Below are 21724 nucleotides of genomic sequence, written 5' to 3' on the forward strand. Positions count from 1 at the left end.
CCGGGAGGGGCTGCAGGGCACCCCAGCGTGGCTTTGCCTCCCCTCGCCTGGGCGGGAGGTGACCACGCTCTCCCCGCTCCCGGCACGGGGGCTGCCACCATCCTTCCCCGGCTCGGCCGGGTGAGGAGGGAAGAGGTGCCGCGCGTGTTCGGAGCGCTCCTGGCAGACCCCTGTCATGCTGCAGAGGCCACGTTTATTAGAGGGAAGCAATAAATTACCGGGCGGGAGCAGGGAGGACGAGGTGAGGGGCCCTAGACATCCAGGGCGGCTATCACGGCTTGGGTGAAATCCAGGGACGTGGCGTAGCCCCCCATGTCCGCTGTGCGCACCTGCAAGGAGAGGGGAGCGTTAGCGAGGAGGGAGGGGGTCCCCGCAGCACGGCGAGGACCCCCCCGGCCCCATGCTGGGTGCTTGTCACTGCAGGATCGGGCTCCCCACTCCCCAAGGCCCTTTGCAGCTCCTGCTGGGGGGGAGGGGGGTCCCCGAGGAGTGTCCCCGTGCCCCAGCGAGGAGGAGGGGGAGTGGGGACAGCCTGCAGGAGCTGAAGGCCCGTCCTGCCCCACGCCAGCCGAGAGGGGCATCGGCCACCCCGAGCTCCGTTGCACCCCGTCTGCGCTTGGGCGTGTGTCAGGGCGTGTCCGTGGGTGTGCACAAGCGCTGGGCCCTTGCCTCTGGTTCCAGCACAGGTGTCCCAGCCACCTCGGCCCCACGGGGGTGTCTCAGCAAGCCCCCGCCACAGGAGGTGGTCAGTAACTGCGGGGGCTGCCGGCCCCTCTGCCGGTGCCTGCTTCCAGGCAGGCTTTGATGGGAGCAGGAATTGAAGCGGCAGAGGATTTCATGGCAGCCCCTTCCCGGGCAGAGAAGTTCCCCCCGGGGCTCACCTACCCCAGCAGGCTGGAGGGGACGGTGAGGGGCTGGCAGCGGTGGTGCAGGACCGGTGCTGAGCCCTGGCTGAAGCCCAGCTCCCACTGCTGCAGGCAGGGCCCGGCCATGGCCCTGCGCTCGCTGCCAGCCCGGCTTCTGGCCCCAGCCAAGCGCCCTCAGCAGTTGTCCTACAAGCTGCCCTGGCCCCCCACTCCCCCCCCGGGCTTGGGCCCACCCTGAGCCGCCCCGGTGCGGTGCAGGGGGCACAGCCAGGTGGGGAACAGCACCTGGGCCGGCCAGGGGTGCAGGGAAGCGTTGGACCCTTTATTTGCAAACATGAATACACAGCACAGCATTAAATACATGTCCCAGTCGTGCTCTCTCTCTCTCTCACACACACACACACACACACACACACACACACAGAGACAGCCACAGCGCCCTGCCCCGGCCACAGCAGCCACCTTGCCAGGGCAGAGCTTCCGTGGTCCCACCAAGCACTTCGGGAGCCCAGCCCCACACCGCTGCTGGTCCCCCCCCCCCGGGAGCCCCACGGGCTCCAGGGGCTCACACCGCTGGGCGAAGAGCTCGGGGTGCCGCCGTGAAGGAGTGCAGCGGTTTGGATGGTCCTGGGCTCTGCCTGCCGCGGGGGTGAGCATTCGCCGCGCACAGAGGGGCTGCCCTAGCCGGGGTGGCTCAGCCGGGAGCCCTGTGCTCACCAGGCAGTTCCCCCGGCTCTCAGAAACCAGCCACAAACTCACAGTGGGGCCAAAGAGAGCAGCCCACCCCCACCCCCCCATCCTGCACCGGTTCCCAGCAGGCAGGAGGTGACGCAGCCTCACGGCCTCTCCCTACACACGGGATTGTGCCAGAAAGGGGAACCTCACTCTGGGCGAGCAGCTCGCCCTTGCGCGTTCCTGGATGGGGGGACTCGGCCCTGTGGTCCCATTTATTGCTAAAGCCTCTGCGGGCAGACAGCTCCTCCAGTAACCGTGGTCCCGCTGTCCCCGGGAGCTGCCTGCCAAGCTCGGGGCGCTGCCCGTTCACCCCCGAGTCTCCCCAGCAGGCCCCGAGATCCGCACTGCCCTCATCGCGGGGAGGGCACAGCGGAGACGCTGCCTACGCGAACCGGAGGGACCCCGGGGATCCTCACTCCGAACGGAGCCCTGCCCTGGGTTCCTCCAGCAACCCCCGCTGGCGGGGACTGGGGGTGGTTACTGGGTTCTGGGCTGGGCAGGAGGAGAGCCGCCCTCCTCCTCCTCCTCCTCCTCCTCCTCCTCCCCCAGGGCACCAGGGAACCTCGGCCAGGGCGAGCTGCGCTGGGTGGGGAGGGGGGAAGGACGCGCTGCTGGGCCATAAGCTACGGGAAGCTGCTGCAGGGTGCAGTGAAGTCCCCGACTCCCCGGGGCGAGCGGGGTTCCTAGGCACCATAGTGGGGGTGCAGGCTGTCAATCACAGACTTCACGAAGTCAGAAGTGGTGGAGTAACCGCCCAAGTCCCGTGTCCGAACCTAAAAATCCAACACAGGGAAGGGGAGAAACAAGGGAGAAACGTGATCGTGAACGGAGTGAAACGACTGCGAGAAGGGAGAGGAGAGCAGCTTCCCTCCACGCACCCTGCCAGAGACCCCAGCGGGGCGGCACGTGAGAAAGGGGCCATCTGACGTCCCCCAGCCCTGCCAGACCTTCCCTAGCCAGCAAGCACCGCTATGGGCAGCAGGAGCAATCCCCGAGACAAGCGCAGAGGGGCCGACTGCAGCCGACTACAGCCACAGCTGCACGCACGCAGGTTTCTGAGCTGGAAACGGGCGAGGAGGTCCGAGACTCGCACTTGTCCGTCAGGGAGGACGCCAAGCAGCTCGCTACCACGAACACTCACGCAGCTACAGACACGCGGCAAGGCCGGCTGCCCAACACTCACTTTTCCAACTTTGATCACCTTCTTCACCGCATCCGCGATCAAATTGGAGTGAAATTCCAAGCTGGTGAGAGGAAAGGAGCCGCGGGTCAGTCCCTCCGTCAGCTCCGGCTGCCCACACGCCCCGGCAGGGCCGAGGCAGCGCTGCCCACCCCACCGCACCCCCACGTGAAAGGCACCTACTTGAGATGCCGCAGCATGTTGGTGGCCGAGAGCAGCATGGCGGTGGGATTGGCGATGTTCCTGCCCACGGCCTGGGCGAAGGGGTGGCGGGCGCCCTGTGGGAGGAGAAGCCACGGTGATGGACCATCTTCCACACCCCTGTCCCCAGCAGCCCCCCGGATAACCCGGGGTGCTGGTACGGCACAGCAGCCTCCGGGGGAGCCAAGGCTCCTCACCATCTCGAACACGGCGTACTCGGCGCTGTAGCTCTCCCCGGGAACCACGCCGGCACCGCCCACCAAGCCGGCCGCCAGGTTATCGATGATGTTTCCGTAGAGGTTCGGCATGACCAGGACATCGAACTGGTAGGGGTTCTGCACCAGCTGCACAGAGGGAACAGGAGGACGTGAGGCCCTGCACACCTAACACGGGCTGCAGGCAGCTCGACAGCCCTCGGGACAGGGCAGGGTACACGAATCCGGTGGAGCAGCAGAACCCACCGTGTCTGAAAACATCCCCAAACTGTGCTCAGGTGACAGCCGGGAGCACGGGGAGCCCTGCCGAAACGGCTCGGGAGCCACAGACCTACGTCACCTGGCAGAGTTTTGCAAGCCCAGATGAGACATAGTTGTGCCAGGGGAGGTTTAGATTGGATGTTAGGAAAAATTTCTTCACTGAAAGGGTTGTCAAGCACTGGAAGAGGCTGCCCAGGGAAGTGGTGGAGTCACCATCCCTGGAGGTATTTAAAAGACGTGTAGACGTGGCACTTAGGGACGTGGTTTGGTGGTGGGCTAGGCAGTACTAGGTTAACGGTTGGACTCGATGATCTTAAAGGTCTTTTCCAACCTAAACGATTCTGTGATTCTATGATTCTACGTGCCCCTGCCACCTTCGATCCCTGCAGCTCCTGCCCTCACCTGCAGCAGAGCAGGGAGAAGGATCCTGCCTTGTGCAAGGAGCAAACCTCGGGCCAGGGCGGCCGCAACCTGTCAGCGGCAGCAGCTTTTCAGGTTTCGGATCTTTATGGCTCGGCTCAGCAGGCCCAGCAGCAGCAGGCGGTGCAGAGCAGCTCTGGGGCAGGGAAACGGGATCCTCACCTGCATGCAGCAGTTGTCGATGATCATGGTGTCAAATTTGATCTTGGGGTACAGTTCTGCCACTTCTTCACAGCAGTGCAGGAAGAGCCCATCGCCTAATTTCCTGCAAGAGAAGAAACGCATCAAAGGGTTTGCAGGACAGCAGTGAAATCATTACAGCAGCGAAATCATTACAGCAGCAGGTAATCCAAGAGCAACTGGAGTCCCACCACAGCAGGGCAGGGGAAGGCAGGCAACCCTAGGGCACCCCGCACCACTGCACAGCCACAGCCGGAGAAATCGGGGCCCAGGGGGAGCAACGAGGGATGAGCTTTCAATGCCAGAGCTTTTCCCCTTCTCAGCTGACAGCCTCTGAGACCACACAGAGAGGAAAAAACACTGTTCCCAGGGAAAGCCCAGCCTCTCTGGAACCAGACCGGCATTGCTCCGATCGGGATCAAAAGCTGAGAGCAACAAGGTCCGAGACGTGACAGCGGTCGCGTGTCTGACAATCAGACAGCGCTGCAAACCCGCTCCTGGGGCACTCACATAATGTTGGCTTTGTGCACGGCCGTGACCTTAGAGCGCCCTTTTTTGGTGGCGTAGTCAAAGGCGAACTTGGCAATGCGCTGCGACTTGGCCCGGGTGATGATCTTCAGGCACTCGATGACTCCCTTTGCGCTCTGGACAGGAAAGGGAGTGTGAGCAGCCGCCGCATGCGCCATGCAGCCCAGCACCCTGCCTCACCAACCCACACCACGCTGACAGTCCCGGCACTTCATAGAATCATAGAATCACTAAGGTTGGAAAAGACCTCTAAGACCATCGAGTCCCACCGTCGACCCAACACCACCATGCCCACTACACCATGGCCCTAAGCGCCTCATCTACACGTCTTTTAAATACCTCCAGGGGTGGGGACTCCACCACTTCCCTGGGCAGCCTCTTCCAATGTTTAACCACTCTTCCAGTAAAGACATTTTTCCTCACGTCCAATCTAAACCTCCCCTGGCGCAACTTGAGGCCCTTTCCTCTCGTCCTACCGCTTGTTACTTGGGAGAAGAGACCGACCCCCACCTCGCTACAACCTCCTTGCAGGTGGTTGTAGAGAGCGATGAGGTCTCCCCTCAGCCTCCTTTTCTCCAGGCTAAACAACCCCAGTTCCCTCAGCCGCTCCTCATCAGACTTGTTCTCCAGACCCCTCACCAGCCTCGTTGCCCTTCTCTGGACACGCTCCAGCACCTCGACGTCCTTCTTGGAGTGAGGGGCCCAAAACTGAACACAGCGTTCGAGGTGCGGCCTCACCAGGGCCGAGTACAGGGGCACGATCACTTCCCTGCTCCTGCTGGCCACACTATTTCTGATACAGAGATTCTTCGAGACAGAGATGAGGTGTCTTTGCCTGACGCTGGATCACCCCCCATCAAGAGGTTCCTTAATATCCATGTCCCCTTTTTCTGGCATTATCCCTCCTGCAGCCCATCACTGTCCTCGTTGGGTCTGCGTGTATTCACATCCCTAAATACCCTCCTGATTCCATCACTGTCACTCAGAGCACCCGCGCGCCGGAGGGAGGCTCCCGTACCTCGTGTTCCAGAGAGCTGTACTCCCCCTCCGTCTGCTCACGAATGATCACGAGGTCCAAGTTGTTGTGGCGTGTTTTATAGCCTGGTAAGCTCTTCACATGGACAACATTTGCAAACAAGTCTAATTTGCGCCTGCGGGAGAAGCAGCAGCAGAGTCAGCATTTCATCATAAGCTATTTCTGGGGCAGTGACTGTTCCCTACATGTACTGGGGGTAACAGTTGGTGATGGTGCAAACAGCTCCCCACCTCCTAAGATGCCTTCCCATTGCTATCTGTCTGTCTATCCATCTACCTTTCCCCTCACAGATCACGAGCCAGCCACACCTCGTCACAGCACGGCTTCGACGACCCTCTGTCGAGGCAGGCCACCACTGTCCGTCTTCCAGCCACCCACACCCTCCTCCCCAGGGCCCCCGAGGAAGCAGCAGCAGGATCACACTCGACAGGCAGCTCCTGGCCACAGACAGTCCCTCAGGGTCTTTTGCTTCCCGATAACATATTCATTTCCCACCTGCCCTGGACTCGCTTCCTTCAGCCCCCGGTTCAGCGGCAGAACACCACGACCAAGTGCGATACGGTTTTCCCAGCGACTGACATGTCAGTGCCCAGCGCTGGCAGCTGAGCAGGGGAGCGGGCTTACCTCAGCCTCATGTCGTAAGAAGCCAGCTCTCCCTTGTACTCCATGGGGGTGTGGATCTTGCCTGCGGGACAACACCGAGCGGGAGTAAGAACACACGGAGCGCGCTGACAGCCGCTAAGGACATCGCCTGAACCCAGGGGACAGGGCAGCAAGGGTTGGGACAGGGGGTGCTTCAAGAGGACGTCAGCCGAGCATGCAGACTGATCTCTCGCTCTACAGGACGCTGAGGAGGCCCTTTGCTTCTCTGGGCCGTACTAGGAGGTCTCGTTTCAAAAGCAGAAGCCGGGTATAACCTCCCCTTTCGTAAGCTCCATAAGTACTTCAGTAATTCGCTGCTTAGCTTAAAGACAGCATGCTTCCTTCTCCAGGCCCTGACCGCAGAAATTCCTGCCTAATGGCGTTTGAGATAAGGCAACATTTCCCGCAGGCAGAGCAGAGACAGGCAGCTAGCGCGGGTCCTTACCTATAAGGGCCACTTTACTTTCCTTCATAGAGTCAACCACCTGATCCAGTTTTTCTTCCGACGCCATGTTCTGCACCTCACTCAGGTGATGCTCGTCGAAGACCACAGGCACGCTGGCAGCCTGCGCGAGAGATGCAGAGAAAGAGCCGCCGCCCCGTCAGGCCAGAGGCTCGCCAGGGAAGTTAGCCTACACGTTACAGAGGGCCGCTGACGGGGCGGGGGGGGGGGCTCGGAGAGCTGGGACATGACGCCTTAAACCAGCCAGACTGCCTGCTCAGTGAGAAGAGGGAACCTGGACCTCTGGGTCACTCCAGTTCCAACTGAACAATGATGTTTTCTGTCACTTTTAACAGCGGGACTCCCCCTCCTTACTGTAATTATAGTTTCGGCTGCGTAACTGGTATCGCGGCAGACAACCCCACGTTTGCAGCCTTTGATGTGACAGAACTTGCGTGTTAGAAGACAGAACCATTAACTACTGACTTCCTCCCCGAGTTCTGACGTTGCTGCCCGAGAGCAGGGCTCATCACAGATTAGGAAGGAGGTCAGAAGGACATAAAGGGTTCTGGACAGCTGGACAACAACAGCCCTGCGGCCACGTTCCCGACAGGAGCAGCGAGGACGGCCCGTGTCCTCCCCGTCACCAGCCCGGACAGCATCAGTGCTTGCTGCTGCCTCAGCAGAGGGAGAAGGACCGAGCGGGCGGTGGACCCAGAGTCTGCTGGCTCCAGGACGCAGCCCCAGGTTGGGAATATTTTCACACTGAAGAATGAGACAGTTTGCAAGACTGCTGCTCAAGCCGAACCTATTTACGGAAAGGGCGAGATCCCAGGGTTTTCACAACCGGCTCTCCTCTGCACCGGAGGAGACAGACAGGTTGGTCCCGGAGGGTCTCCGGATCAGCAGCATCTTTAACCAAGTCTGCAGCTGCTGCTCCTCCCTTCTCCGTCCACCCCGTCCCACCGAGGGGCAGGAGCCGTTACCTTGAACACCTCCTTGACGGCGTGCATGAGCTCCGGGCCCACCCCGTCTCCGGGCAGCATGGTGACCTGGAACGCGCCCTCAGACTTCGCGTTTTCTGACTGCGCAGAAAGCAAAGAACAGTCAGACCTTCTGCTGCACCCCAGAGCCGAATCATAGAATCATAGAATCATTGAGGTTGGAAAAGACCTCTAAGACCATCGAGTCCCACCGTCGACCCAACACCACCATGCCCACTACACCATGGCCCTAAGCGCCTCATCTACACGTCTTTTAAATACCTCCAGGGGTGGGGACTCAACCACTTCCCTGGGCAGAACCAGGCAGAATCCAAACAGGACCCCTAACCTGCAAGCAGCGAACCAGAGGAAGGTTACCTACAACGTGAAGAATATCCGCACCCATAGCCTAGTTTTTAGCAACGAAAATTTACTGCAGTGCTAACAGTGAGCTTCAACTTAAAGAGCTCCTGCCCCCGTGTTGTTATGAACGCACCCCGCAGCAGAGACACCCGATATCCTGTGAGCCACTGGCAACCGAAGACCCTTTCCTCAAACAGCATTTCCAGGTACAAGCTCTCAAACAGCATTTCCAGCTACGAGCTCTCCCTCTGTACAGCAGAAATCCCTACTGGGAGCCAAGAGCGCTTGGCCCATTTCTACTTCACGTCCTCAGGATCTCCTAAGCCTTCCTGTGCAACAGCCTCGTCTTCCCGTTGCATTCACGCTGCCTCACGGCTTTCTGTTGAGCGTGCTTTTTTTTCCGGTCCCGAAGACAAAATCAGTCTCAAAAATAATTCTTGAGACGTTCCACAGGCGATCCACCTCCAAATCAACGCTGCCTGCTCCCCCACCGTGGCTGCCTCCTATTTTCACACAGTCCTTTTTACTAATGCCCGTCTTCTTTCGCAAGTAATTCCCTGCACAGAGCTGACCCCCAGGCAAGAGATTTCACAGAACCAGCCTCAGGGACTAGACAGTCACGGTCAGAGACAAGAGCTGCACCCAACAATTTAATCGGACAACAAAAGGAGTAAACACGCAGCAACGCCACGTGATGTGGGAAATCCACGTGTGTCAGTGACGTGCAGCGTAGGCAAACGGTGATCACGGAAAGGCAAAATGAAAGAGCACGTGGGAAAAGAAAGGCGAGATGGTCTTTATTTCTGATTTTTAGTATCTCGGAATCAAGTTCCAGGGCAGAAAACCTCGCCTACCTAAATCTCAAGAAGCAGCAAAGCATCTGCAGAGGGAACCGCAGCACGGGCCCCAGCTCACGTGCTGAGCCCTTCCCTTCAGTCTCTTCAATAATAACGTAAGACATTTTCGCTTGGAACACGCCATCCTGTCGGTCTGAACGTGACAAACACGATGTCAGTTGGCTACCTGGCACTTGGGTTTTTTTTCTTCCACCCTTAGTTCCACAGAAAGCAACTCATCTCTCCACCACAACTCTTCTCTCCTGACCGCGGAGTCTGAGTAACGCTCGTATGTGCTAAGCTACCACTCGCTCTTACCTTATCCAAGCTCTAGCAATTATCGCGTTATTTCCCGTATTATTCTATGTTAATTACTACAGGTAGCTACAGTAAATTCAGGATCAAATGGCAAGGACTGGATGAAAAGGATTTTCGCTACTGCGACCAACCCTGCACTCTGGCTAGTGGTTTTAGCTGCACCAGCAGAAAAACACTCGCCATCGCAACCCTGCCGGCAACCCTCTGCACACAGGCGAGGCCGAGCCGGGAGCCAGGGGGCCGGAGAGGAACCTCCGAGGAAGGAGGGAGCGAGGCCGGAGAACGCGCTGCTCCGAGAGCGAGAAAAGCTGCTTCCACCGAGCGGAGCCTGCCCCGGGAGCGTTTCCACCGCCCAGGGACCGCCGCCGCCCGTCCCTCGCTCTCCCCCGTTCCCCTGCTCCCCACAGCAGCTCCGTGCCCTGCTGCGCTGGGGGCTGACCGCGCTCAGGGTGGGCCCGGGGGCTCCGGGACCCCCGCTCTCACCTTGGCCCGCGGGATCTGCTGGAGGGCGGCGGAGGCACGCAGGCCCCTCCACGCCCCGAGGCTCTGGGCGCGCAGGAGACCCTGGGGCGGAGGCAGTGGGAAGGTGAGACACCCCAGCCTGGACGCGCCCCCCCAAACCCAGACCGACCCCTGGGTCTGGGTTGACCCCCACCCCCACCCCCTGCACATCCCCCCCCAGCCCAAACTAACCCCCCCTGGCCCCGCAGCCCCCTGCCCGAACACCCCCCCAGCCCGGACCCCCCCATGAGACCCCCACAGCCCGGACTGACCCCTCCCATCCAGACCGACCCCTCACCCCTGGAGCCCACGCCTTACCCCCATCGTCCCAGATCGATCCCCCCCATCCAGACCGACCCCTCATCCCCCAGCCCGGACCCCCCCATGAGACCCCCACAGCCCGGACTGACCCCCCCCCCCCCCCATCCAGACTGACCCCTCATCCCTCAGCCCGGACCCCCCATCCAGTCTGACCTCCACAGCCCGGACTGACCCCCCCCATCCAGACCGACCCCCCATCCAGTCTGACACCCCCCCCCCCCCCCCCCCCATCCAGACCGACCCCTCACCCCTGGAGCCCACGCCTTACCCCCATCGTCCCAGATCGACCCCTCGCCCCCCAGCCCGGACCCCCCCCCCCACACCCCCAGTCTGACCCTCCCAGCCCGGACCGACCCCCTCACCCCGGCTGCCGCCCGCCCCACGCTGAGCGCCGCCATCTCGCCGCCCCACAATGCACCGCGGCTGCGGCAAGGCGGGAGCACGCGGGGCGGAAGGGGCGGGGCCGAGGCGAGCCCTGCGGCGCCCCCTGGCGGACGGGCGGGGCACGGAGGGGACACACACCCCCCCCCCCGAGACCCCCCCCCCCCAAGGATCCGCCGGAGGGTCCCAGACACCCGCCCAGGGTCCCCCAGGGCACCCTGGGGACATCCAGGGATCCCCCCCTTCCAGACCTCCCCAGGGCCTTCTCCGGGCCCCCTGGGACACCAACACCCCCCCCCCCCCCAATGCCCTACAGCCCCCCCCCCCCAGTAACCCTGCCCCGGGGACCCCCGCGCTGGGGGTGCCGAGCAGGCTGGGGGTGCCCCTGGGGGCGCTGAGCATTCCCCACCAGGAGACGGGACAGCGAGCTCTTCTCTTTATTGAACAAGAAGGGAGGGGGGTGGGGGTCCGGCTGCCGTATGTCGCAGCCGGCGAGGAAGACCTCGGCCTCGTACCAGCTGCGAGGGGGACGCTGCCAGGGTGACCCCCAGCCCTGGCGCAGGACACGGACACCCCTCTGCCACCCTGCCCTCGTCCCCGGGCACAGACACCCCGCGGCAAGGGGGAGGCGTGGAGGGCTGAGAGGAGGGGGGGGCAGCGAGCCTGGGCTGGGGGGGACAGGGCTGAGAAGCCCAGAGTGGCCCCAGTGGCAGGGCGGGGGGCTGGAGCACCCCCCCCCCCCCCCGAGAGTGCATGGTCAGGGCAGGGCGCCCCACGGCTGGGGCTCACTTCTTCAGGAGCTGGGCTCGGGCCCGGTTCAGCTTCTCTGCCACGGCGGCGTCGGTGCTGGCGGTGCACTTGGACAGGACAAAGTTCATCTCCGTCTCGTTCTTGTGCTCGATGGCAGCATCGGCCGCCTGGTCCAGGTCCCTGCGGCAGAGCGGGGGAGCTGGGGGCGGTGTGGGGACAGGAGGGGGGCAGCAGCCCCAGCCTCCCAGCCACCGTTCCCCCACGTCCTGGAGGCACCAGCCCCAGCAAGGGCAGGCACCCCACGCAGCCCTCACCGGCTGCAGAGGACGAGGCTCAGGGTGCCCCCCCAGCACCACCCACGTGCTCCCAGGGGTCTCATCCACCTCTGGTTCCCCCGGAGGCCCCCAAGTCCCCAGCCATGCTGCATGAGGAACCAGCTGCTCCTGCGGGCTCCGACCCTGCTCCGTGCACCCCCAGCTGCCCCCGGGCTGGGGCCAAGCCGACGCACCCCACCAGGACGAAGGCCTTGACGCGCTGCTCGGGGGTCACACGGGGCGCGTACTTCTTGGCCTCGTAGCGGTTGTGGTGCTTCACCGAGATCTCCACGAAGGGCTGGAGAGGAGAGGAGCGGGGTAGGAGGGAACGGGGGGGCTGGCTGCTGGGCCCTCCAGGCCCCCGGCTTCAGCCCTTGCCCCACGCCAGCCCGCCCAGGCTGCTGCTCCATGCCGTGCCCTCCTGCTGCCCCACGCCGTGGCCCAGCCCCACAGCCACCCATGGGGCAGGCCTGCCCCCCCTCCGGCAGGGAAATCTCTTACCAGGTACCCGATGGGCGACTTCTTGCTCTTGGAGAACTTCTCCATCTCCTCCCAGTCCCCGCGGTTGGCCAGGGCGCTGATCTTCAGCCACCAGTACCTGGGGATGCAGGTCAAGCCTGCTCCTCTAGCTGCCAGTGCCCTGCAGCCCCAGAGCATGGCTCCTACCCGGGGTGAGCCCCCAGGGCTGCACAGAGGAGCCCCCCCCCCCCCGGAACCGACCTCTTGTCAGGGATCTTGAACTCCCGGTAGAGCTGCTCGGCTCGCTTGCAGTGGCCGTCCAGGATGAGGTTGGAGACAGTGTCGTGCAGCGAGAGGTCGAGATAGGGCTTGTCAAAGTCCTCTTGGAGGTGTCGCTGGAGCCGCAGGAGCTTGATCTGATCCTCTGTGGCCTGGGGAGCAAAGCGCCAGCTAAAGGGTCCCCGTCCCAGCTCTGCCCACGGGGCTCAGAGGGTCCCTGCCCCAGCAAGTGATGGCAGCAGCCCACCCAGCCTCGGCTGCAGAGCAGGGCAGGGGGACCTGTGGTGCCACGTAAAGCGGAGGTGGCCCAGCCGAAGCCCTGTGCCCGCCAGCAATGCCCAGCTCTGCTCCTGCCCAGCCCCAGGAGAGCAGGGGCCCCCCGCGGCACCTCCCCGGACCCGGCTGCACTCACCTTGGCAGCAAACTCGTTCTTGGCTTTGTAGTACTCGTCCAGGGCGTTCTGCAGAGCTCCTACTCGCCCTTCGATGCGCTGAGGACAGAGAGCACGGCCACTTCAGCCCCTGCCAGCACGGGTGCCATGCTGCAGGGCCGGGGCAGCACCCTCAAAGCCCCACAGGTGGGGCAGGAGGGGTGTCTCGTGCTGAGACACGGCCAAGGTGAAGCTCCGGCTCTGCGATGCTTTGCTTTGATCCCCAGAGATGGGTTTAGGGCTGGGCCCTGCCTAGCCCTGGGTGGGATCCTTACCTCCCCCCGGCACACGCGGGACGGGCTGGGTGTCTGCTACCACAGACCCCCGAGGGGACGATGGCCCCGGGGTATGAGGTGGGGAGCTCCCTTCCCTCACCCGCAGCCCACCCTGAGCGTGGGGAGGGTGGAAACCCCCCTGGCTGCAAACACCCGGCTGGTGCCGCTGGGCTGCGTGGGGCAGAGGCAGCCATCAGGCATGATATCCCCCCCTGCCCCTTCCCCAGCACACTGTCTCTCCCCGGCCACGCGCCTCCCTGGGTGAGGAGGAGTCAGCCCGGAGCCCGCCAGCCCTTCCTCCCCGCTCCTCCCGCCGCTGCTGGGCACAGACCTTCTCCGAGTAGCTGGAGTGGACGTGGAAGTTGCCGAGCTCCTGGTGATTGTCATCCTGGTTATACAGGTCCTTCAGCGTCTCCCGCTCCTGGTGCTTGCAGAACTGGGGAGCGATGGGGGGGGGGTGGTTAGGGCATACGGGGATGGACACCACGGTGGCTCCCGGGGGCCGGGCGGGCGGTGGCAGCCCCTACCTGGCGGTACAGGCTCAGGGCCACCGGCTGGTTCTGCAGCGTCATGAAGAAGGTGCCGCGATTCAGCTCGTTCTTCAGGTGGAGCACGACGGTGTAGACTGGGGCAGGCAGCGCGGTTCAGGAGGGGGGGATGGGGACCCTGCCCCCTGCATGGCTGGCCCCGGGGAGCAGCACCGGGAGGGGAGTGAGGGGACGTCCAGGCGCAGGGCAGAGCCCCGTGCTGAGGGCAAGCACTGCCCCGTAGGGCTCAAGCAGCTCCCACCACCCCCATCCCACAAGGCACAAAGCCGTGAACGGGCTCCCCCAGACCCCAAAACCCCTCCCCTCCGCTGCAGAGCCCCTCCTCTGCCCAGCCCTGACCCTTACCCAGGTCGGTGTCCCCGCTCTCGATGGCTTTGCTGAGGGCCAGCTTGCTCCGCTTCATCTTCAGCAGCAGCGGGACCTGCTCCCCGGAGCGCGGCTCATACTCCAGCAGCTGCAGGCGGCAGAGGGGTCGTCAGTGTGTGGCCACCACGTCTGACCCCCTCCCCCAGCCATCCCACCGCCCAGCCAGATATGCCACGGCCAGAGCCACGAGACCTTGATGGCCAGCTCCGTCCTGCCGCAGTCGTAAGCCCGGGAAGCGATCTCCGAGTAGGAGATGCCCGGCGTGTCACCCAGCTTCTGGTTGATGGCGTGGGCCACCTCCTCATCGGACTTGTCCTTCTGCTGCACCTGGAAGGGCACGAGCGGAGAGGTCTCCACACGCCCCACCTGGGCAGAACCCTCCGAGCTGCCTCCTTACCTTGTAGCAGGCCCAGTGGGCCAGGATGCGGCTGACGCCCTGGATCTCCGAGAGGCGCAGGTACTCGCAGATCCTGATGGCCAGGGGGTAGAGCCGCCGCAGGACCAGCCTGGTGTGGCACACGGTGGGGTCAGCGGCACGGCCCCACAGGGGTCCGAGGAGTCGAGCAGCTCGGCCGGCCTCGCGGGGGACCGAGCTCACTCAGCGCCCGGCCAGGGGGACGGAGACCGTGGGGATGGGGACTGCAGCGTGGCCGGACGCTGCCTTGGCCCAGGCTGCTCGGGGACGGGGCTGTCATGCCCAGCTCATGGGGACCCTTACCTGTCCAGCAGGACCTCGATGGTGAGCCGCTTGTATCTGTGGGGACAGTCAAGGGACCACAAAACCCCACGGAGCACAGGCAACGCGTGCTGGGCGCCCACCCCCCGTCCTGGCAGCGTCCCCGAGCCAGCTGGGCCAGCACCCGGTGCATATGGCTATAGGGCCAGCTCGGCTCTGCAAGCACCGCAGGCCAGCTCTGCGGGGTGTGATGAGCGTAGAGGCCTCAGCTACAGACCCCTGCCACGGGGCCCAGGGCATAGCTGGTGCCCGAACCCTGCGGGGCTAGCAGCTAACCGGCTCTGCAGCTCTCTCCTCCTATGAGGCGGCCGCCCCAGCAGGGCCTGGAGCCCCAAACGGCACTGATCCTGCCTGGGCCAGATCCTGCACCCGCCCCAGGGTCATGGCTCATGCACTGTCCCACGCAGGATACTGGGTGAAGGTGAGGGGGATGCCGATCTGGTAGTCTCGGATGGCGTTGAGCACCCGCAGGTCCTGGCACATGCGCACGAAGCTCTCCGGGGGAAACTTGTCGATGAAGCACTTCCCGAAGGAGGCTGCCTGTGGGAAGAGGCGTGCGGCGCTGGGGCTGTGCCGGCCGCAGCACGACCACCAGCCGGGAGGGGGACGCTTTCAGCCGCAGCCAAAGCCTCCCTGCGCCTCGTTTACCCTCAGCAGCGACTTCTGGGTGTCCGGCTCGTGCTCGTAGCCAGCTGCCTCGATGCACTGGCTCACCGCCTCTGGGAGCAGCTTCTGGTCCTTGATCTCCCGCAGGTACTCGTCTGCCTTCTGGCTCTCCTTCTGCAGGGGAGCGCAGCCCGTGGGGGAGAGCGATGGGGTGCTCACCGGCCAGGGTGAGCCCTGGGAGCCCCAGCACCCCTGGGACTGGGGGCCAAGGGAGCCCTCGCCCCCGGCAGGGACCTCCGGGATCTCCCCCTTCCCATCACCGCAGGATAACGCCGGCAGCGGTTTGCATCAGAGACACCCCAACCTTCCCAGGGGCAGGCAGGACCCGGAGTGGGGCAGCGGGCCGTACCTCGTACTCCTTCTGTGCCTCCAGCAGGAGTGCCCCTGGGGCCATGGAGGCGATCTTGAAGATCTCCTGGCTGGCCTCTGCAGAGACGGGGAAAAAAAATACGTGGGACGCTGCCCCAGCCCAGGCGCGTCACCTGCACCCGCTGCAACCGGCTCCGCCACTGTCCCTGCCTGCAGCTCTGGACCGCAGGAGAGCCCGTGCCGGCACCGTCCTTCGGCGGGGTGGGAGCACGGCCACCGCCGGCCTGAGGAGCTGGGCAGAGCCGTGCCGATGGATGGCTCGGGGCCGCTCTTCCAGCCCTCGCAACTGCAGCCCCCAGTAAACATCGACCCAAGGGTCCAAGAGACGGAGGCAGGGGCAGCTGCCAGGACACGCGGGTCCCAAGGAGCTATTCCCCCGCGCAGAGCCACGGCGGCTCCGCTCTGGAAGCGCGAGGGTGGCAGCAGTACAGGAGGTGAGGAACAGGCGTGCCGAGCTGTGCCGGGCCTCGGCTCAAAGCACGGGTGCTCTGGCAGCAGGAGGGGGAGGTGGCAGCCTGCAGGGCCCCACTCAGGGGACAGGGGCACAGCAGAGCTGGCAAAGCAGGGGACCAGAACTGGTGCGGTGCTGGGGAAGGAGGGAGCCCGGGGCCGGGCGAGGGACTGGGTTCAGAGCCCTGCACTAGACGGCTGGTGGGGCTCAGGGCATGGCTCTACTCGGCTGTGGGGCTCTCACCACCTCCTGAGCCTCCAGAAAGGGCTGGGCAGGCCGGACCCCCGCACACAGAGCTGGGCAGAGTCACGGGCCGCGTCCTGGGCACCGAGCGGTGCAGGAGAGACCTGCCTGCCCGGGTGCGGGGGGGGAGGTCCCCACTTAGCCTCGCCACCTGGCGCCATCTCACCTGGGATCTCGTGCAGGAACTCGTGGGATGTGCGAGACAAGATCCGGACCCCGTCCAGCTCTGGCACCAGGTAGGAGTCCTCATCCAGGACAAACCTGCGCTCCCCGCTAAGGGCTCGCGGGAAGCAAGATGCTCTGGGTGCAGCCCAGCCCTGCTGAGGGCCGGCCCCAGCGATGCTGAGGAGCAACCTCCTGGACCCCCCGTCCCCCCCGGCTCATGACCCCCCTTTCCGCAGAGAGGGCATGGGATCAGCACTTGGGAGGGACAGGAATCCCCCCACCCATGGCAGCCCTCGCCCTTGGGGAATCGGGACTGGACCTCGGCAGGGACAGTGCTCCCAGCCGCGGGGGCTTTGGTGGCTCCCAGCACCACCGCTGCTCTCGGAGCCGAGGGGGAGTGGGATCCCCTCAGCAGGAAGGCTCGGAGGAGGGGGCCAGGGAGGCAGACAGGAGGGGTTTTCGCTGCTGTACAGGACTGGGTTGGCCGGGACCAGGCAGTGGAGATCGTGACAAAACTGCAGAGGAGAGGAAGAAGTTCAGCCGCCTCTGACTGTCCTGGGGGGCCACTTGACACCACTGGTGTTCCTGGAGCACCCCTCGCCCATGACAGAGACGGCGGTGGCCCACGGAGGGCCCACAGAGGCCCGCAGTTTGGGCTGGCCTTTGGAAATGACACCTCTTCCCCAAAGGATACCGGATGCACTCCGTGGAGTTCCCCACCACCATCAGCTGCCGGTCCCAGGCCACCACCACGGCACGCTGCCGGCTCCGGGGACGCATGCACCTGCCAGGGAGCCCCAGCCCCGGCTTAACCCCAGCCCAGCTGCAGCCCCCCACGCCTGGAGCGGGGACACGAAAGGCTCCCGCTCATCGCGGGGAGGCAGCAGGGTGGCCGCAGAGCCGAGCAGACCCCAGCAAAGGCTCAGGGTACCGGAGGAGCGTGGGTAGGCACGGTCGGGGGCAGAGGGGGCTGGCGGGGAGACCACTCACCAAACCATCTGCTTGGGCGGAGATCGGACGCTGCTGTTGAACTCGCAGAGCTTCTCCTGCAGCAGGAGAGAGCTGGGTCAGGGGGACGGCGGCGCAGGGACGGGTGGCATCGCCTGCGTTGCCGGGGCCACGCGCTGAGGGCAGCTGCTGGGGGATGAGCAGCACAGACCAGGCTGCGCTGGGCACCGGGAGCGTGGGTGCCGCGCCATGAGCGGGTCCTGCGGGAGCAGCCGGCCCCATCTCTAGCTCTGGAGGCAGCTAGGGCTGCGGCCGACGCAGCTGAAGGGCAAAGATGCTGCGCGAGCACTTAAGCCGAGTGTGAGAAACATTCCTCCATTGCTGCGGCACACAGCTTGCCTGCACATAGAGCAAGAAGCTGCTTGTGCTCGACTGAGACCCGGTAAGTGAACGAAGGCGAAAGGAGCAGGATTGGTCTCGGAGACCACAGAAGGCAACCAGCACCTCACCAGCACGAGCCCCACAACGTGGGGGAATTTGCAGGGCAGAATCAAGACTCGCAAGCAAGGCCCCTACGCCGAAGCGACCACACCAGCAGCGGCGATAAGGCTGAGACTGCCTAAGAAACAGTACTAGAACCACCAAACTTGGGTAAGGACTTAACAGAACTGTGACCGGTGGGGAAAAAGCAATTAGTGGGGGGCTGTTTATCTGCAGGGGGGGTGGTTTGGACAGAGAAAGGCAGGTGCAAGGCCAGCAAAAGGGTAGGTTCGGAAATAGAAAAAGTGGGGAGTAAGGTATAAAAATCAGGTGAAGAACAAGAGGGTGGATCTCCCGAGGACAGGAGTGCAGACACGGGCGGGCGGCAGCGAGGCTGACCTGCAGACCTCAGTCTGTGGGGACCCTGAGGGTGCCCCCTGCGTGGACACCCCACCCTGCCAGATCTGTCTGCCAGACAGGGAGAGGAGGGGTGGGCTGACACCCTAATGCCCCGCGACGGGGAGGGAAGGGAGATGCTCACCTTCAGCGTGGCCAGCCCCATCCAGATGTAGCCGGTGTCGGTGAAGAGTGCCAGGCAGCGGTAGTTGAAGGACACGGCCATCTGCAGATAGGCGCCGGCGGAGGGGCTCATGCCAGGGGGGGTCTGGGACAGGGAAAAGGAGAGGGTCGCACCTGGGGGCCACGGGACGTGCCACACGCTGGCACCGATGCTGTGTAAGGGGCTGAGGACTGGTCAGAGCGGGGCTGTCCCTTCCTACCCCGCACCCACTCAATCCTCACCTCTTTGCCCCTGGCCAGGATGGGGCCAGGTGTCCCTGCTGTACACGCCTGCCCATGGGACAGCAGGGGAAAGGACCTGCCAGCGAGTGCTGGAGGCTGGAGAGCAGCCCGTGGGACAGCGGGGGGACAAGGGAAGGGACCTGCCAGTGAGTGCGGGGGGCTGCAGACCGCCCTGCTCCCCTCAGACACCCGCCGCGGCTCACTCACCACCACGGAGCAGGAGGTGTTGTCCAGGAGGTAGAGGTCCTGTCCGACCGCCAGCAGGACGATGGTGACTCTGTCCTGGGACAGCACGGCCCAGCAGGAGGGCGGCTTCTGCAGACCTGCCGGGCACCGGCGTCAGGCCCCTGCGCTTGGCCGGAGCCCGGGGCAGCGGGGAAGGGACGCACCGGGAACCTCGGGCATCCTGCGCAGCTTCAGGTCGTCGATGTTGGTGGTCAGGGAGAAGCGGTGTGCCCCGGTGAGGATGGCCACGCCGGTGCCGTACTCCGTGTGGAAGACCTTCGCCTCCAGCACGTGGTTCTGCAGCACCTCCTGTGCCATGGAGAAAGAGCTGGGCCCAAGCCGGGGCAGCCGGGGCTCAGCACTGCGCCGCCGCTGCTCTGGGAAGGAAACTGCCTCGGCGAGGAGTGAGCCCAGCCCTGTGCTGCGCTGCTGGCAGGTGTCCCAGTGCAGACAGGCCTCACTCCTGCAGCGAAGAGGGGATCACTCTGGCCCCAGGGGCCATGGGGACGGTTGCCAGCTCATTCCTGAAAGCAGGCAGCCCTGCAGTGAGGCTGGGAGAGCCCCAGGCTCCCCACTGTGCCCCACGGGGCTGGGGGAGCGCTCAGGGAGGCCTCACAGCGTTTCACTTCTCCGTTGCACAAACCCAACCCTGGGCACCTCTTGAGCTCCCCATCCTGCTCCACTCACGTTGCCCATGCTGAAATGGCGCTTGAACTCGCAGAAGAGGTTGTAGATGAGAACGGTGCCGTCCTCCTGGATGCACAGCAGGTCCTCACTGGCCGTCCAGCCCAGCTGCACCAGCTGGCCGCTCTTCCACTGCGGGCAGGAGACACGTGAGCGCACCACGGGGCTGCTCACCTCCCGGCCGGCCCAGCCCCAGAGACGTCCCTCCAGGAGACGTACGTGAAGCCAAAGGCCACGGTTGGGCATCCGCAGCTCTGATGCCCCCGGCTGCCATGGCTCTGCAGGGCCCTGCCGTCGCAGCAGCTTTCCCTGTCCCTCCACATCCTCACTGCCCTGTGTCCGCCCCAAGCCCCGGACAGCGGGGAAGGGAGAATGCTCCCGTGGCGCCAACGCTGCTGCTCCCGTCCCCCTCTCCCAAGGCTGGGCAGCCTCCCTCTCCCTACGGCTCTCCCCATTTCCCCCTTGCACACGCCACCGCTCCGGAGCAGCTTCTCCAAAGCTTTCAGGGGACTGAGGGAGCTACATGGAGCCATCGCTCCGGAGACCTTAGGGTAGTGCCAAGGACACGTGGCAGCATCCTGCTTCCCCGTGGAGAGACCAGAGGAGCTGCCCAAGGGCACGCAAGCGAGTGGCACAGGCAGAGGTGACTGCCGGCCTCGCAGCCCGGTGATTCACCTGCAACACCCAGCTGGTAACCCAGCCATACAGCCTTCGGTGTCACCAGTGAGCCCTTCTACAGTTCCCCTGCCCGCGGGCTTATTGTTGCAAGGGGCACAGAGCTACAGCCTCCGGCGTCCTCCGAGGGGCAGCTGGGACTGTCCCAAGCTCCCTGGCACATCACAGACCTCCACGGAGCACTCGGGGTGCAGCTTAAAGGAGGGGGCGGCCGACCCTGGGGCGGCTCACCGGGATGCAGGCCAGGAGAAGCCCTGAGGCCGAGTAGATCTCCAGCAGCGGGCGGGCGCTGGGGGATTTCTCCTTCCGGGCGTTGTTCTTCAGCAGAGCTGCGGGCGGGATGGGACAGTCCGTCTGAGCCGTGGCCCCTCTGCCGTCACCACCGGGGGTCCGGGACAGCCCCTCTCCCGTGGCTCCTGCCCCAGCGCAGGGTCCCGGGGGGCCGGGGCCCGGCCCTACCTACGGGCCCCCCGTACGGGGCGGCTGCCACCAGGCAGTCCCGCAGGTCCTCCTTCAGGCTCCACTCCATGGCGTACAGCTCGAACTTCCTGCAGGCGACGGACAGACGGATGGACAGTCGGCAGACTGAGGGATGGGGGAAGGGGGGCTAGGGACGGCGCCCACCCCCCCCCAACCGGCCCTGGGACCCACCCGCCAGCCCCAAGACCCATGGCCACCGCGGGACCCGCCGACCAGCCCCGGGACCCCCCCAGCCAGCCCCAAGGCCCATGATCAGCCCTGAGAACCCCCGAGCAGCCCCAAGGCCGGCCCCAGGACCCACACGACCGGCCCCGGGACCCCCTGGCCGGCCCCAGGGACGGGGAGGGGCTGCCTCTGGCCGGTCCCGGTCTCGGTCCCGGTCCCGGGCCGCCCCTCACCGGTAGAAGGCCTCCTCGCCCAGCGGGTTCCAGTTGGCCGTGTAACAGTCCATGGTGCCGGGACGGGACGGGACGGGACGGAACGGGACGAGCCGGGCGCTGCCGGCGGCTCGGCCTCTGCCTGCGCTTCCGCCCGCCTCGCCCCGCCCCGCCCCGCCGCGACGCCGGCTTGGCCGCCGCCATCTTGAGTGAGGGCACGGGGGGGGGGGGGGGGGGGGGGACCGCCGCCATCTTCGGTGAGGGCACGGCGGGTCGGCGCCGGCGCCATCTTCAGTGAGGGCACGGCCGCCCGCCCGCTCCCGGGCCCCGGGGTCCCTTGTCCCCGGGGCGTCCCCTGCCGCCATCATCCCAGGATGACACCCCCTCCCCCCCCCCCCCAGAACCCCGGGGGTCCCTGGTCCCCCCTGTCCTCAGCACGGGGGTCCTCCTGCCCCGGGCACCCGCGATGCCCTCGTCCCCCAAGGTGTCCCCCGGGACGGCCCCGGGACGGCCCCGGGCCCCCCCCGCGGGCAGAGCGGGCATTACCCGGGTTGTTCACAGCCCCGCGGCCAGGCCGGCGGTCGGGGGGACGAC

The 21724-nt window shown here is 64.9% G+C and overlaps 2 protein-coding genes across 3 annotated transcripts; both read right to left on the reverse strand.

Annotated features, from left to right (window-relative positions):
* Positions 1–157: 157 nt before the first annotated feature.
* On the reverse strand, positions 158–10428 carry IDH3B (isocitrate dehydrogenase (NAD(+)) 3 non-catalytic subunit beta). Of its 2 annotated transcripts, none has more exons than XM_076363511.1 (12): positions 10391–10428; positions 9690–9770; positions 7693–7791; positions 6710–6830; positions 6247–6307; positions 5605–5737; positions 4569–4702; positions 4041–4143; positions 3180–3326; positions 2965–3059; positions 2785–2845; positions 158–329 (listed from the first exon to the last, which is right to left on the reverse strand). In XM_076363511.1, the coding sequence occupies exons 1-12, from the start codon at positions 10424–10426 to the stop codon at positions 252–254; spliced, it is 1149 nt and encodes a 382-aa protein (XP_076219626.1). In that variant the 5' UTR covers positions 10427–10428; the 3' UTR covers positions 158–251. The 2 variants fall into 2 exon arrangements, with proteins under 2 accessions (XP_076219626.1, XP_076219625.1); XM_076363510.1 differs by lacking the exon at positions 158–329 and adding an exon at positions 1168–2374.
* A 395-nt stretch (positions 10429–10823) lies between these two features.
* On the reverse strand, positions 10824–21265 carry VPS16 (VPS16 core subunit of CORVET and HOPS complexes). Its single transcript, XM_076363514.1, has 24 exons — positions 21152–21265; positions 20733–20821; positions 20505–20602; positions 19602–19730; positions 19079–19223; positions 18897–19012; positions 18430–18552; positions 17451–17506; positions 17155–17244; positions 16462–16556; positions 15582–15658; positions 15215–15346; positions 14979–15106; positions 14549–14584; positions 14228–14336; positions 14023–14157; positions 13810–13918; positions 13444–13541; positions 13248–13352; positions 12624–12701; positions 12194–12363; positions 11975–12071; positions 11668–11771; positions 10824–11339 (listed from the first exon to the last, which is right to left on the reverse strand). The coding sequence occupies exons 1-24, from the start codon at positions 21202–21204 to the stop codon at positions 11195–11197; spliced, it is 2517 nt and encodes an 838-aa protein (XP_076219629.1). The 5' UTR covers positions 21205–21265; the 3' UTR covers positions 10824–11194.
* Between the last annotated feature and the right edge of the window lie 459 nt (positions 21266–21724).

Source organism: Aptenodytes patagonicus, unplaced genomic scaffold, assembly GCF_965638725.1.
Source record: "Aptenodytes patagonicus unplaced genomic scaffold, bAptPat1.pri.cur scaffold_60, whole genome shotgun sequence".
NCBI lineage: Eukaryota > Metazoa > Chordata > Aves > Sphenisciformes > Spheniscidae > Aptenodytes > Aptenodytes patagonicus.

Coding starts and splice junctions, on each gene's coding strand:
- IDH3B (XM_076363510.1), bottom strand. CDS start 10,426: ATGGCGGCGCTCAGCGTGGGGCGGGCGGCAGCCGGG. Junction 6,831..7,692: donor CCGTCAAGGAGGTGTTCAAG/GTAACGGCTCCT, acceptor TCTCTCGCGCAG/GCTGCCAGCGTGCCTGTGGT. Junction 3,327..4,040: donor TCGACAACTGCTGCATGCAG/GTGAGGATCCCG, acceptor CCCTCTGTGCAG/CTGGTGCAGAACCCCTACCA.
- VPS16 (XM_076363514.1), bottom strand. CDS start 21,204: ATGGACTGTTACACGGCCAACTGGAACCCGCTGGGCGAGGAGGCCTTC. Junction 20,822..21,151: donor GGCGAGGAGGCCTTCTACCG/GTGAGGGGCGGC, acceptor CGTCGCCTGCAG/GAAGTTCGAGCTGTACGCCA. Junction 12,702..13,247: donor ACTCCAGCTACTCGGAGAAG/GTCTGTGCCCAG, acceptor CTCTGTCCTCAG/CGCATCGAAGGGCGAGTAGG.